This window comes from Calonectris borealis, chromosome 2, assembly GCF_964195595.1.
Source record: "Calonectris borealis chromosome 2, bCalBor7.hap1.2, whole genome shotgun sequence".
Taxonomy (NCBI): Eukaryota; Metazoa; Chordata; class Aves; order Procellariiformes; family Procellariidae; genus Calonectris; species Calonectris borealis.
Window position 1 is genome coordinate 153355057 of NC_134313.1, and position 15503 is coordinate 153370559.

General features: G+C 48.2%; 1 protein-coding gene across 3 annotated transcripts in view; it reads right to left on the minus strand.

The window, feature by feature from the left end:
- MKX (mohawk homeobox) overlaps positions 1-15131 on the minus strand; it is a 48551-nt gene extending 33420 nt beyond the window's left edge. Inside the window, exons 1-5 of one of the 3 annotated variants that reach the window (XM_075143978.1) lie at positions 15045-15131; positions 14279-14525; positions 11903-12062; positions 4991-5144; positions 3435-3770 (exon numbers count right to left, since the gene is read on the minus strand). In XM_075143978.1, the coding sequence (XP_075000079.1) occupies positions 3435-3770; positions 4991-5144; positions 11903-12062; positions 14279-14460 (832 nt within the window). In that variant the 5' untranslated portion in view covers positions 14461-14525; positions 15045-15131. Of the gene's footprint in view, positions 1-3434; positions 3771-4990; positions 5145-11902; positions 12063-14278; positions 14526-14783; positions 14900-15044 lie in introns of those variants that run through there. The other 2 variants (XM_075143980.1, XM_075143979.1) reach the window with 2 other exon arrangements.
- Positions 15132-15503: the final 372 nt, after the last annotated feature.

A 15503-nucleotide genomic window follows, 5' to 3' on the forward strand; every position in this document is an offset into this window, starting at 1 on the left:
GTATTTGACCAATTACACATATTTATATATTATACCTGCACTAGGATTAATCCGAACCGAAATTTTCTGCCTTAAGCGAACACGTTCGTGTATGTCACGTTATATACATAAGCATATCAGCTTACGACAGAAACGTTTACATATGTGACATATCCGAGTACGGCTGCATTCTTTCCTGGCTGCTCCGTTCTCCCCGGGCGGCTCCCGCCTCACCCGGCCACACCAGCGGAGCGGGACGGGACGGAGCGCCGGGGGAGGCGGCGGCACAGGCACCGCACCTGCGCGGGACCGGCTCGGGGCTTGCTGCTCCCGCCCCAGCACTACAGCCGCTTCCCACGAGCTCGCAATAATCCTGCAGGGGCATAAAGCGAGGCCGCTCTCCTGACAGTGGGTTACGCAGCCTGTCCTTGATCTTGACGCGGGATTTCCCAGTTGCATGAAGCTAGAGCAGCATATGGTCCCGTGTTTATAAGCATGTTAATGACTGAAATGGGAAACTGTACAACCCGTTTTCCTTATAAACTTTAAACTGCAATTTCTTGGTTTTGTCATCGGACGCTGTGCTCGTACCCTGTTAATTCGGCGCAGGCTGTTGAGACGCACGTGGCCACACTGACCCCAGGCACGGGGCGAGCGGAGTCGATCTGGACACACTGAGGTACCTGAAATCCGGGTCCGGCCCATAACATGAACCAGACGCGGTGAGTAAGTTTTCTGCTCACGATCTGCTATGGAAAGTTGCTCTTCCAGGGAAGCACAATAAAGAATTTGCTTCAACACCAATGACTGCCTGCTCTTAGGAGCGCAGCAACCTTGCCAAACGTTTCTCAAAAATAAAATGTCAATCAGTCTTCACTCTGTGCTTTTTGAAATACTACTCAAAATGTCTTCATAAACTAAAACATCTGTGAAGTAGGGACTTCACAATTCTGCTTCAACCCTTTTGTGTTAAAAATTAGCTGTTTCACTTAATAAAAAATTGCAGCGGGGAGCTCCTCGTAAGTGGTGATGGCTCACTTAAAAATACACTTGCTGCTTTCAGGAAGGCATGAGTGGTACAGCCAGACATACCCTGGTATTTTGCTTAACCAAAATGGATTGCAGCTATTTTTGAGAACACGGATACAGGTCTGCTACACAACTGCACTGAGAACTGCCATCCCAGGTATTCAAATTACAGAGAAAAGACTGAAGAAAATAAAATGTCCTTAATTATCTCTTCCTATCTAACAATCATTTGGATAATTTCATCTATTTGTAAATAGATTTCATGAATGGATGACAACTTAAAAATATCTGCTTTGTTCATGAAGGGCTCAATTCCTGCATGTTATAACATCATCAGAAAATCATTAATGGGACTGTAATCTTGTGGCTGAAAAAAAGCCTATTTGTACCTGAATGTGCACACATATATAGGAAGGATACACCAAATAATATAGTGTGTGCACACGATCTTTTTCTTTTTACCAGCAGGCTACTACTTGTCTGCTTTGGAAATGTAAAAAGAATAAAACTATATCCTGAGAGCTGCTGGTCTCATCAAAGGCCACAGCACTTCAAAACATTAACAAAGATATTTAAGAACTGACTTAAATACAATCGCAAGAGGAGTTCCAGGAATGTCAGCTATGAACTTCAAGGACAAATATACTGGTTTTTAGTCATTCCAGCCCAGCTTGTGAACTCAAGGCACACAGTTACAGTATGCCTGTCTCAGCCTTCTCATTAAAGACCATATTTTTCAGTGCAGCTTGAAACTTGGCAAGAAGAACTTAATCCAGTAGCAAATTTATTGCAATTTTTAAAAAGTCATTGTGTCCATTTTTAAGTTATGGTATAAAAGTACAGAAAAACAGAAGTTTACATATCTGAGCTGCTGCATCTGTTCTTGAGTAACTTTTCACTTAAAAATAAAACTTGGCAGACAATATGCCCATAATGGGGACCAAATGCATTTGGTATGTTGAAAAAAAACAAGCTAAATGAACAGAGAGAGTTAATTTTGAAACTTATTCATCATGCCTGCACTATTCTTGCTCCCCACGAGATCCCACTTCTCTACAGGGCCCCTCCTCCCCCCTTGGCCATCCCCTGCAACCTGCATGGACCAACGTCCTCCTACCCCTGCCAGAGCATAGAGCCTCCTGAAATCCTTGTGGCCCCACCACAGGGACAAAAAATCACATGAAATGGGCCAGGAAAGAAAGGGCAAAGGCTGCAAACTTGGGAGGTTGCAAAGGCGAGGAGCACCCCAACCTGCCTGCCAGGGAAGCCAAGGGGAACCAAGTACAACATCGAAAGCTATATTAACTTTAGGGCAAAGCCGTCCAGTACTTTTTATCAAAATTCACCCATCCCAAAAGCGATGCTGCCTGCAGAGTGGTCCCTGGCAGAATAACCCCCTGAGAAAGGCCCCGGGACAACGCAAAGGGCTGCTGCGATGGGTGCAAACCCTGAGACGCTGGTGGAGACCTCCAGTGCTTGGGATGCAAGACTGCATTTTTTTCAAAGATAAAGGGACAGCCTTTGCCTTACGTCCCTGAAGAAATACAGAACAAGCTTCACAAGAGGAGCCTTCCAGAACTCCCTGCCCCACAGGGACCTGAGCAGGTCCCGATCTTGCCCTGATTTACAGCAATTTACTGGCATGAACCAGGCAGACCCATGTGCCTTCCTCTGACTGGTAACACAACGGATGATATAAATCATGCTTTTAGGTTTTTATAGATAAGATTAAAATAATAAATTATGTGTAACCCTTCAAAAAACACTAAGCCAAGATATTTAATGGCCAAGTCTGTGGCCCCTTAGCTCAGTGCACGGTGTCTGGAGAGTGATGCAGAAATTGGTCTAAACTAATCCATGCGTTCCTAAGAGATGCATGAGCACCAAAGGGCCGCGCACCAGAGAAGGCACTCCGAGGACAGAAAAGATGCTGTACAACAGGGGAAGGTGTTCACCAGCACTCTGTTGGGGGGCATATGGCTCATGTAAGAGCCACAAACAGCCACCTTGAAATTTCAAATCCCTCCTCTTCCTTCCAGCTGGTGCCATGGAGTCACTTTAGTCCTCCTCTAGTCCTCCTTTATTGTAACAGAACGCTCAAGAGTTTTCTCCTTCTTTAGGCTTGTCTTAGCGCTGACAAAAACAGCCTGTAATTGTCATTTCAAAAATCAGTTCCATAGCTCCATTCAAAAAGCAAACCAGCTTCATCAAGCATTCAAGATGTCAAGAACAGCATTTCATTTCAATACTGCTGATAGCACTTCTCCAGTGAATGAGAGGGTGGACAGGAGTTATCCACTCTCATACGAGAGGATGGATAGGAGTGATCTACTCTCATAAAAGGCACAATCAGGTGACACTCATTCCAGGTGACACCATCCACCAAAGCCAGCTGTATTAGAAACGATGCAGAAAGAATCCCTTACCTGTCCGGTAGACAAAATTGCCTTCTGTCTCTGATGATGATGGAGACACCAATTCCTCCTCAAATTCATTGGAACTAAATGAACCAGAGTGATTCCTTTGTCTTGTTTTTTCCATCATAGCTGCATTAGTAGCCATGACATGTCGCAATGAGTCATTTAGGTAACGATTCAATAAGCTGCTTTTGTATTTGGGGGGTGACACGTAATCCTCATTGGCACTTGTTTCTGGTCTCACTCCTGTTTTTATTACTGAACTTTCAGTTTTAATCACAGTGTGATGAACTGGTTTGTTATATCCCCCTTCATTCATATGGTTTCTTGGAGGATTTTCTCCATCTGAAAACAAAGGAAGAAAGATACAGCATCGAATACCTAATATTTAATAAGACGCTTTTTCTACATGTTTTAAATTGCTATAAATATAACTAAACCTAGACAAATAATTTTAGACTTCAGCTTTAGACAATGATTTTCATTTTCTTCTGTTCGCATGTTCCTCACAGTAGTTCCCAGGGTTCTCAGATGTTCCAGCTATTCCAAATTAATTAACTGTAGAAAACAGTGTCTGGGTCTAATTTGTTCAAGAGCCACACAAGGCAGGTAGAAAAAAAACTAAAAAGTACCCTAAATCAATCATAAACATTTCAGAATCTGGGTGAATAAGCTGAATTCTTACTATCATAACTTGAAATTTGCTTCTCCTGGGTAATATGACATATTTAAGTGTATTTGCTTCAACTGTACTCCTTTAATTGTCCTGCAACCAATCTTTTAAAGGAAAGTGCAAACCAAAGAAATATGAGTACAAACTGAGATTAGAACAAAGAGAATTGAAACTGAGTACAAACTGAAACATATTCTTCTAAAAATTCACATACACATTTCTGACAATGTTCCGCAGCATTTGTTCCTGTCAATGTTTCTCCATGACACAACCGACTAAAAAAAGCACCCACAGACATAATTAATACAAATGTTCTACTAAAAAATATAGGGTGCTATTTAAAAAATTCCTACATTTGTTAATTTGGATAAGAAAGAGAATTTCAGTGCACCTTTTAAGGAAAATGTTTGCTGGTAAAATACATGAAATAAATAACAGTAATATTCAGTTTACCATATAATAAGCCCCACTGAAGTTAATCAGATTCTCTTGTTAATGATGTGATATTCCTATAGCCCTTCCATCAAGGGAAGTACCAGTCAAGAGATTTCTCATTTCCTTAAATCAACAAATGTAATAGATTTTTTCCTTTAATGCAGATTGAAGCAATAGGCTTGTAGAATGTAATGAACTAACAATTATCTTTCTATTAATAATGCTATACGAAACGGGCAAATACCATGCCACCAGGCTGTCACCCCGATTAACCTACACAATCCTGCTTTGCAAGGCTGCATAGTAGTTGGGAGCCAAAACTGGCACCTAATTCACAAAAAGTAAAGGCGGATCCACTGAGGGCGTTCTGTGAGAAATCAGAGCTAACTTTGGGTATTTGATACTTTATAAATATATTTTAATCGGTTTAAAATTGATAAAAAGAGCACCAACAAACCTTCAGAGCATGAGTCATCACTGCTCACGCTGAGTCGTTCAGCATTTCCTTGAACATATTTGTTGTACAGTTTTATTCGTAAAGCCCAGCTAAGATCTGGTTGCCTGACAGTATTCTTCAGGCGACGTCTTGCATTGGCAAACCAGTTTGATACCTGCATACAAATGAATGTATTAGTTTCCCTTGAAAATGGTGCAAATAAACAAATCTAACCTGTATAGTTCTGATGAGGTTTATGTATACCCTAATAAAATGGCAAACAAAGGAAACATGAACAGGAGCCCATGAAACTATCAGTGAGCAGAGCAGGAACCTCAGCCAAGAAGGCAGGTTCAGGCTTTCCACCCTTCCCGAGTGTTAGCAAACCCTCATTATTAACAAGGTTTTAATTAAGGTGTCCCAAAATATTAATTTTATATCCATCTTTCTTTTTTATTAAAGATAATGCCCTGAATTTTCAATACGAATCTTCGCCGTGTTACCAACACCCTAAATGAAAACTAATAGCTAATGTTAGGTAATTTGCCTTTGACATTTATGTAGGCTACAATAAGGCTGTTGAACAGAAGAACCCAGTCTGAATTTGGTTATATAAAAGCCCAAATGCTCCCTCGTGCCTTATCAGTACTCTGACAGCTAGTGGGTATCAGGAAAGTCTTACACAGAATATAACCTGCTTTGAGTCACTGCAGAAATCAACTATTTGCTCTACAGAGCAGCAGCTTTTATGAACTCTTTGTTATGGAAACGCTAAAAAGCAGAGAAGATGCAGATTTCTCACACAGGGACTACTGAACAAGAGACTGGCTTGTCTTTGTTCTTCTCAGCTGCAGAGCATTTTCCAGTTTGACATTGCACAACGGATGCACGTTAGTATCCTTCTAGCATACAGGGTCACCACAAAGTCAGGCTCAAACGCAAGGATTTCACGGTGCTTTAGCTACCAAGGGGGCAAAAGGGCACAGTACAGTCTTCTGTGCCAGCAGTGCTAATCAAACCACCAAATGGGATGCGTGTACTTGCAGTGACTTTGCATGAAAGCGTACCTGAGAAAATGCTGGCCTTGATTCTACTGTAACTTAAAAATACATAAAATAGGAAATACTGATACTGACAGAGCGACCTTACCATAACCTTACTACGAGCAAGAGCAGAGGCAAGCTATCTACACTCTAACAATATTTGTTTAATGATAAATCAGGTCTTAAAAATGCTATTTACTCCTTGCAGGAATACTTGTATTTTGACACGACCTCTGCAAGAAGGAGGCAGAGTAGCATTACTTGCAAAGGAGAATGTAAAGCATGTCGGGAGAGTCTACAGCCCCGCTCACATCTTTGTGTTGTGAGGAAGCTGAGACTACTGCAGCCATGTTCTGACCTGGGAACAATCATACCATTTAATTTATGTTAACCTGCAATGCAAGTTAACACATCTTTTATCAATACATGCTACCCCACCTACTTAGGAGCCAAACTGTAGACCTCAGTGTTGGATTTTGGCCCTAGTTTTGTCATCTGTCTATTGTAGCTAAGGTTATATAAATTGCACAAAAGTATTTGGCTAATTATTCTGGATTCGTACTCTCTTCTAGGGGAATTACGAGCAAAATAAACACTATCTGCCTAAAGCAAAACCAAAACTTTGGTTCCGAGTCCCACCAGAAGTCAGCGGCACCCTAAGCCTGTCGCTTTGATTTTACTTAAAATCACATTTACATGAAACAGGGTTCCACTGAAAATACAGTGAGCCCTGGATCAGCGCTCAGATACCAAACACGTAACTTTACAAACCATGTAGTTTGCTATGACAGGTTAGAAGACCGAAACTGTAGCTGGCAGAGAAAAGTAAGTAATTTTCATTCTCTTCCAAGGCTACTTGTTTATAGTCGTCATATTGACACAGCAATCATTATAGTAAACCAGAAAGGGTGGGCTGGAATCCATCCACTTTCTAACGCTGTTAACAAACTCACTCCAGACTGCTCAGCTGAAGCAGCAGTCACCTGGCTGCTGCAGGATTTAGTATAACTCTGAAATCCAGTATGTAATGATAGGGATGGATCAGGCCAGGGTCCCACTGAATATTATAGCAGTTACTGCAGCATCTTACAAAACTGACAGCTTTCCAACGTCTCACTAGAAAGAGGTTAATTATGCTCCATTTCATTACATATTGAAATATTTCATCAGTGAAGTGCCACGTACAGAAAAGAAAGATAGGGTAGTATTAGTGTGACTCATACATAAAAGCAATTAAATTTAGCAGGAGTGATTTTTGCATGGTACTCTTGGTTTATTTTGGGCTCATTCTTCCCATGCCAAAGCTTTGCTTTCTGCATATCAATATGAAAAGATGAGTCATATTTTAAGTCTTCCGCTATGAGAGGAGGAAATAGTAGTATTTGATCATTATGAAAGAACCTTAAGTCAGCATTTACAAGAGGAGCTTTCTGCTAAAGCACAAAACAGCAAACTCTCACTCCAGAAATTCTTCTCCCAAATGCAATTACAACAAGGCCCGTTAAAGCTGAAGGCAAATCCACTTAAGAGATTTTTAGCTTAGATCTACAGTGTGGTATCTCGGGGTGCTTTCCTGCTCTCAGGCACTGGTGTATGTTGCTAGAAAAGCTTGATCTTTAAGACAGCAAGAGATTCAACATCTCTCCCACTCTTCAGTCCTGGACAACCTCCAGGTGTGTGGACTGGAAGAGTCTGCATGGCCACAGGCTGTACCAGACGGCACGCTCACCCTGAACTCCAGCCACGGGCTGGGTTATTGCAGGCTGTTCCTGGCTCCTCTAAAGCCAAGGACAGTTTTGTCACTAATTTCAACCAGCCTCAAATGTTACCTTGTGTACCCATGCGGTCTTTAAAAAGTTGCACGCCTACTGCTGTAGGTCCCACTCACTACAAGTGCCCGTTTGCACCACACCTACTTAACCTGTTACAAAAAGAAACAACCAAAGCTGCCAAAAGCCAGCCATCCTTTAGGATGCCCCCAAGTTACACTACTGTGACCTCCAAAAATAATAAAAAAACCCAAACCAATGATTTACATACAAGCCAGTGGGAAAATCTTTGTCTCAGAAACCTCTGAAGAACTAAGTATTTTGAAAGAACACATGATGAAACTCACTATTCTTGGAAAGTAACAATCATGTAGTTCTTCAAGAAGTAAAAAGACAAAACCCAAGGAGAATGATAATAGATGTGCTTTCCAGCATTCATATTTTACAGCAGCTCAGTCATTCCCAAAGAGCATCAGGTACTTATATCGGCTGCATGAAATACTGACCCTCTGGCTTTGCTTCTGAAGAGACTCTTCAATTTTATTGTAATCTGTTCTGCTTCACAGCTTAAGAGTGGCCAAAGTTTCGGAAAGGGAACAGAAATCAAGCGATTCTCCTCCTCCAGATATGCCTTTATGAATCTGAATACTATTAAATCCATAGCAGCACATGACCAATATATTAATCCTAGTATTGCAAAAAACTTCTCTTCAACAATACGGCCATTCATATTTCTTTCTGGAAGGCATATACAGCCGTTTTTCTTTTTTATTTCACAAGAACGTCTAAACCAAAATTTAAAATAAAATAAATCAAGCACACTGTGGTAATAATACAAATGAAAATGTAGCATATTAATAGCATATTAATAGGACAAATTATTGGATTCTGAATTGGAATCTAATTGGAGTAAAACATAAAATGCCTTTTCAAACTATATTGCTTTTTTGGTTTCCTGCTTTGGCAGTTGGGGAAGTAAAAAACTTTGGACTGTTGGACTGAAAGCTGCAATAACATTTGCCTTGAGGACTCTCGAAGACCTTGTTGGCCTGCTCAGGAATCAGTCAGCCCAGAATTTGCCCCAGGTTTTGCTACTACTTATTAAGAAACAAGATGATTTATGATTCCTGCGAAATCCTACCTCCTTGAAACAGTTTGACTTTCCTTCTGCAGTGCTGTCGGACACGCAGCTGGAACAGCCCCCTTGCTGTCCCACTGCACCCAGGAACAGGGGATTAAGCCAAAGTACTAGTGAGGTAGAATAAATGAATTTAAAATCAGCCAACGGGGTGATAGCAAAACATGAAAATAAAATAATGGAAGATTTGACATGCAGATACTGTCCTAATAATAACAGTAGAAAACAGGGCTGCATGTTCACCTCCTTGTCTCACAGAAGGATCGGTTATATGCCACAGCCCTCCATGAGCTCCTTTGGATAGATGGTACATACCGGAATAAGGTTCGTTATATGAAAGAAAAGCACATGGAGAAGAGTTACAGCCATATTATCAGTAGTACTGTGACCAACATCATCTTCCAGGCAGCTGCTGAAAAGCTTTTCCAAGGTCAGCAGTCAGGTGAAAAACAAAAATCCCCAACCATTCATTCCCTAAACGGCATGTTGGCAGAAACTCAAAGGGGTTTTCAACAGTATCTTTTGTCTTCCCTAGGGCTTCCAATGACAAGGTGTCAGCACACGAGGGATGCTGGGACGAGGTAACAGCTGTCAGCAGACAACAGCCTCCACAGGAGTGGAAAGCTGTGGGGGCAAGCGTACGGTCCCACCAAGAACAAACACCGCGGGACAGCACCGAGAAATGGAAGAAGAGTAGGAAATATGAGACAGGTCAGCAAACGTGAAGGCGTGTAACCAGGAGAAAACATCACACACTGATTCCTGGTTCTCTAACGATGTCTGGTCTCACTAGATTAGAAAAGCAATCACAAGAGACCTGGTTGATATTTTTGCAAAGTGCCCCTCCTGGGAGAGAAGCAAAGCTTTCCAGCAGATACCAAAGCCCAGTCCCGAACCCGCTTTTGGCTATACTACTCAGCTGAAAGAGCACACCCTTCGGCGAAGCTATTTCAGATGTACCCAGTGTGACTGAGATCACAGCCTGGCGCTTTCTCTCTCACTCTCAGAGAACAAGAATTTTGATCTGGATTACAGTCTCGTTCTTTCTGGGCATCCGAAAAGTAGATGTGGGGGGTGTGTTTTTTCTTCCAGGCTCAGGAATTACTGCTAGTGCCAGACATACGTATTTACCTCTCATACAGATGCTATCGTATTCCTGGATTAAAAGAGCATTGCACCCAAATGATGGAAGAAACATCTGGGGTTTCTTTTTGATGGTGCGCTTCTGTAAATGAAGATAGATGGTCTGGTTTGCACAGCTCTTTCAAATATTACAGTTCATAGAAATAAGGCTGGTCAAATTCAGCTTCAGCGTAAATCCACTAGAGTCACAGGGGTCTAACAGAGATAAACGTAGCCCTCCAAGATCCTTTTTAATTTTATTCTACACCTTACGTAGATCGTAAAACTCTATGGAGTAGTAGCCATGGCTCACTTGATGCTTTTATAAAGGCTAACACAGCATATCCCCATCAGGATTTATCAAAGCTGCCATGAGAGAAATACTGCAAAAACCCACGATTTTTTTGCCTTGTCTGTTTGTTCCGAGGCATTTATAAAAGAACAGGAGAAGAACTCCTCAAGATGTCATTAACGTGAAAGTCTCCCAACATGTATTCTGGATGTATGTTTTAAATCTCATGTAAAAATACAGGAATATTCTAAAAGGCCAATAAACTACTCCTAATGAATTGCCGCATTGAATGGATAGTGTTTATGCAATCATATTATTAAAAGTCTGAGCAAACCTTTCATGTATATTTTTTAAAAGCAAGAGAAGTTGTTTTAACTATATCTTCCAGTTATAACTGGCATTTTCTAAGACATTAATATTATTTTTGTCAAAGCTATAGTGTTTTTTCTAGTGCAATAGTTTCACAGTGAGGTACTAAAGTGTAAAAGTTTCCCATTTTGCTGTTACTAGGATTGAAGTTCATAGCACTGGTTTTTTTGAAGGAGTACTCAAAATAATAATGCTGAATTACCACCTCCTTTTTCTAATACTTCAGGTTATTTTGATATCTTCATGTCCTTTGCAAAGTGACACATAATGTGTTAGGCAGAGTGCTGAGGACCCGATCCTGCAAACACATGTGTTTCATTTTATGCACCTAGCAGTAGCTCCCAGTAAGGAAATTAGATTATTCACAATGCATAAATCTTTGCAGAATCCAGACCTGAGATAGCATCACTCAGCAACCGATAACATTTAACCACATATTTCAATAGAGTGCCAGATGGCAAAGAGAACAAAGAAGTAAGATTTATAAACATTCACAGCCAACTTTATACGTCTTAGTGCAACACAACTGCCAGTCATTTCAGGAGAGTTTTACCTGAGAGCAAAACAATTACTCCCCATGTCTAATTACACTATAATGATAATTCCTGCAAGACTGTGAAGCACAGTCACTCCATGCTGAGCCGCTGCTCACAGTGTGTATGGTAACACTCATGTCTGTGCAACGGGTGATGATTATTATCAGAACAATATAACTGTTTCCCTTCTAGCCCATTTTCAAAAGGGAAAAGAGTAGCTCCCTACAACTTCCTCAACAATTCATATTCTGTGCTGAAATCTCCCATTACTGATTTTTTTTTACCTGAAGATTTTTAAAGACTAAGCAAAAATATTTCCACTGTATTTATGAATGAGATTAAAGGATGGGGGCATCTTTTCCTGGAAGGGAAAGCACACACCTTTTGCCGATTGCCTTTAGCACCTCCCCAGTCAGGACAGCCCAGATGTGGGAATTCCTGTTTGGGGGATAGAGTCCTGCTGGAGGGGAGCCCTGGGGCGGGTGGAGGGAAGGATAAGCACAGGACCCCTGGCCTTGCTGGCTGCACTGATGCCTCCCCTGATGCCCGGTGCTGCCTCTTGCTCAGCTCACACAGGGGTCTTTAGCTGATGCTGTCCCTGTCCGTCCCGTCCACGAAACGCCCCAGAGCAGCCGCCGGAGGTGGGGGCAGGGGGGTCCCTTACCTGCACCAGGGTCATCTGGGAGCCGAGGGCCAGCAGGATCTTCTCGGTCTTGGTGGGGTAGGGGTTGTCGCGGTGCTTGTAGAGCCACTGCTTGAGCGGCCGCGCCATGTCCTGCAGCGCCTGCCGCTTGTGCCGCACCTTCCCGCCGCTCTGCCGCGCCCTGCCGCGGAGAAGGGGCGCTCAGGACCGCGGCCGGGTCAGTGGGCACCTGCCCGGACCCCCTCCCCCCCGGCCCCGGCCCCGGCCCCGGCGCCGAGCTCCCTTGCGCGGCCGCCGCTGCGGGTGCGGGAGGCGCGCAGGGATGCGCACCCGCCCGCGGGACGCCCTGCCCGAAGGGAGCCTGCTCGGGGGGGCGGCCCCCACCCCGGGGTGCGCCCTGCCAGGGTCTGTCCCTGCCCGGAGGGGAGCGCCCTGCCCGCGGGGAGCCGAGCCCCGTCCCCGCGGGGTGCTCGGGGACTTTCCACGGTCGCCCCGGGCCGGCTGCTCAGGAGACGCGATGCGCGCAGCTCCCCCAAACTCCGCGGTCGAGGGTCTGGGGAGCGGACCAAGAGGGGAGGGCTCGGGGCCGGCTTCGCCCGCCCCGGGCGCTGGCCGTGATGATGCTGCGGCCCGGGCGGCTCCACCGCGGGGATTTCAGCGGGGTCAGGGCTCCGCCGGTGCGGGCTGTGAGTGTCCCGACGCTCAGCATCTGCCAGGCGTCTGCTTGGCCTGTTTAAAGAGGGGCTTTCCAGCGGGGCCCGAGCCGCCCCGCACGGCCCCAGCCGCGCATCCCAGCGCGGCGCAGCCGGGGGAACAGCGCTGGCGTGCGGGCTGCCCCCGGGCCAACCGAGCCTGCCCCCCGCCCGAATTTATTTGCCGGTTATATTCAGAGATACCCGCAAATCTCCCGGGTCATTTCCCTGCTCGGAGCCGGCGGCGAGAAGTGCTCTCGGGCAGCGGGCGTGCCGCCCCCCAACGCCGCCGTCAGCGACGCGAAACAGCCCCAAAGCCCCGCGCCTGCCGGGGAAAAAGGTGAAACCGGGGGGAATCAAACGCAGCTCCCGTTCGGAAAAAAAAGAAAAAAAAAAAAAGAAAAAGGTGTTTGTTTGTAAAAAACGGTCGAAAACAAAAAGCGAGTGAAAAACCGGGGGAATCAGAAGGAAAACCCCGAGGCGGGCTGGGGCCGGTGGCGCGCCCGGCGGACAGCGCTGCGCGGGCGGTGCGGCCGCTCACGGCGGCGGCGGCAGGGGGCGCCACGGGGCCGTGCCGTGCCGGGCCGCGCCGGGCCGAGCTGTGCCGCGCCGGGCCGGGCCGTTCCGTTCCGTGCCGAGCCGAGCCATGCCAAGCCGTGCCGCGCCGCGCCGGGCCGAGCCGAGCCATGCCGGGCCGCGGGCGCTGCCTCGTCCAGGGCTCCCTCGGCAACCCAGCTCCGCCGCGATCGGCTGCTAATAACGTTTCGATGAAACACAACCTACGTCCTACCAACCAGCACCGCCGTTAAACAGTACGAGCTGATGCAATCGTTAAGGTGGAAATTCGGCAGTAAAAACAGCTCCTCGGGATTTTTCGGTTTCGGTGCCGCCTGACTGTGCTCCTTAGTCTTTACTTTGTAAAGCTGACCCGAAATGTCTGGTCCGCGCTCGCGAGTTCAACACTTCGAGTTAGGCTGACAACCCGCCGGAGCTAACACGTCCTCTCATCACCTCCTATTTCACCTGTTCCGGCACAAAAAAAAACCAGCCGCAGACGGCTCAGCCTCAGCTGCCTTTTTAGCAAAACCGATCCTAACATCACCCTGCCCAGTCCTTGACTGGCAGAGACCTAGTCCGTTTTAAATCCCATCCCAGGGAATGCGCCCACAGCGCTCCTTCCCGTCCGCTCGCTCAGCGCGCTGCAAACCAGCCGGGACGGCGGAACAAGTGGTGGGGGCCGCGCAGTGCCCGCTCGCCTCAGCCCCGGCCGCAAACCGGCCGCCCCGGCACCGCCGGCGGGAGTCGGCCCCGCGGCCGCCCCGTCCCGAAGGTTTCACACGTTCCGCCTTGCGCCTCTCTTTTGGGGGCTTTAATTACATGAAGCGCCCGACGAAATAGGACGAGCCCCGGTTTGTTTTTGTTTGGAAGCAGAGAGGGGGAGGTCAAACACTGCAGGACAGGAGCGCTCTGTCTGGCACATTCCAGCCCAGTCGGACGCCCCTGCATCACCTATTACCGGAATTTCCCACCGTAGCTGTGGAACGAGAGTCCCAGAGAGTATGGACCCGGGGCCGTGGGCGAGGACCCATCTAGAAACCTATCTCGCAACCCCAAACCGGGTACGCGGCGCTGGGAGCGCCGGCAGCGGCGCGCAGGGCCGCCCCGCGGAGCCGGTGCGCGGCGCGGAAACGAGCGCACGGCATACCCCGTCCGCCGGTTGCGCAGGCTGAGGCTCTCCTTGATGGACGGGCTGTCGGGGAGCAGCACCTCGGCGTGGTGCGGCCCCTCCACCACCCCCACGTAGGGCCGGCCGCTCCGCTCCCGCTCCTTGGCGTCCTCCTCGAAAAGCACCTGGCCGCTGAGCTTGCTGAAGACGATGGTGTTCATGGTGGGGGGCTGGGGGCCGCCGTCGGGCTGGCCGCCGGCTCCGAGGTGCGGGGGCTCGCTCTGCGCTGCGGGGAGGCGGCAGCGGTCACCGGGCAGCCGCGCCGAACCGCCGAGACCCGCCCGGCGCGACCGGCGGGGGGGCAGCGCGGAGGCACCGGGCGCCGCCTGCCCACCCACGGGGGGGGGGGAACCCGCCCCTCCCACGGCCCGGCCCGCTCCCACGGCCCCCCCACCCGAGTCCGGTCCGCTCCCGCGGCCCGGCCCGCTCCCACGGCCCCTTCGGCCCGGCCCGCTCCCATGGCCCGGCCCGCTCCCACTCGCACCTCGCCGCCAGCCTCCGCCGCGCTCCTCGCTCCGTGTCGCAATAGTTCGGAGCGCGGGTTTTCTGTTGGGTTTGGTGTTTCGCTCTTGCTTGCGCGCTCTCTCTCTCTCTCCTTTTTTTTCCCCTTTCCCTTCCCCTCCCCTCCCCCGGAATGATTTTCCCCTTCCCCCTCCCCAAACGGGGAGGGAAACAAATTGTTTTTAACGACCACCAAATGCGCAGAGCCAGCGCCCGGAGGCACAGCCGCCGCGCAGCCACTCACACTGTCGGGACCGCCGCTCCCCATCCCCGGGGGGGAGGGGGCACCGCCGGCGAGGGGACCCCGGCAGCCCCGGCAAGGGCACGGGCCCCGCCCGGGCAGCGCGGCGTCCGGGGGCGGTGCGTGGAGGGGCGGTAGGAGCCCGGCGAGGGGCAGCCGAGGGGACGGCGGTGCACAGCTGGGCAGTCCCCGGTGTGCACGGCGGGGGTCCCCCGTGAAAGACGGCTGAGGACACCGGCTGGCGTCACGCTGCCCGCGAGGGAGACCCCCGTCGGGGGCGCGGGGCACAGCCGGCGCGGCGGCGACCGTGCTGGCAGTCGCAGCCCTGCGCCGCTCATAAACGCCGGCGTTTAATGAAGCCGGACCAGGAAACATCCCCCCCACCTCCCTTCCCCGTCTCCTCTTGTCGTCGTCCCCCCACCTTACGAGGCTTATAAATTAGACCGCAGCCCAAGCCGGGAG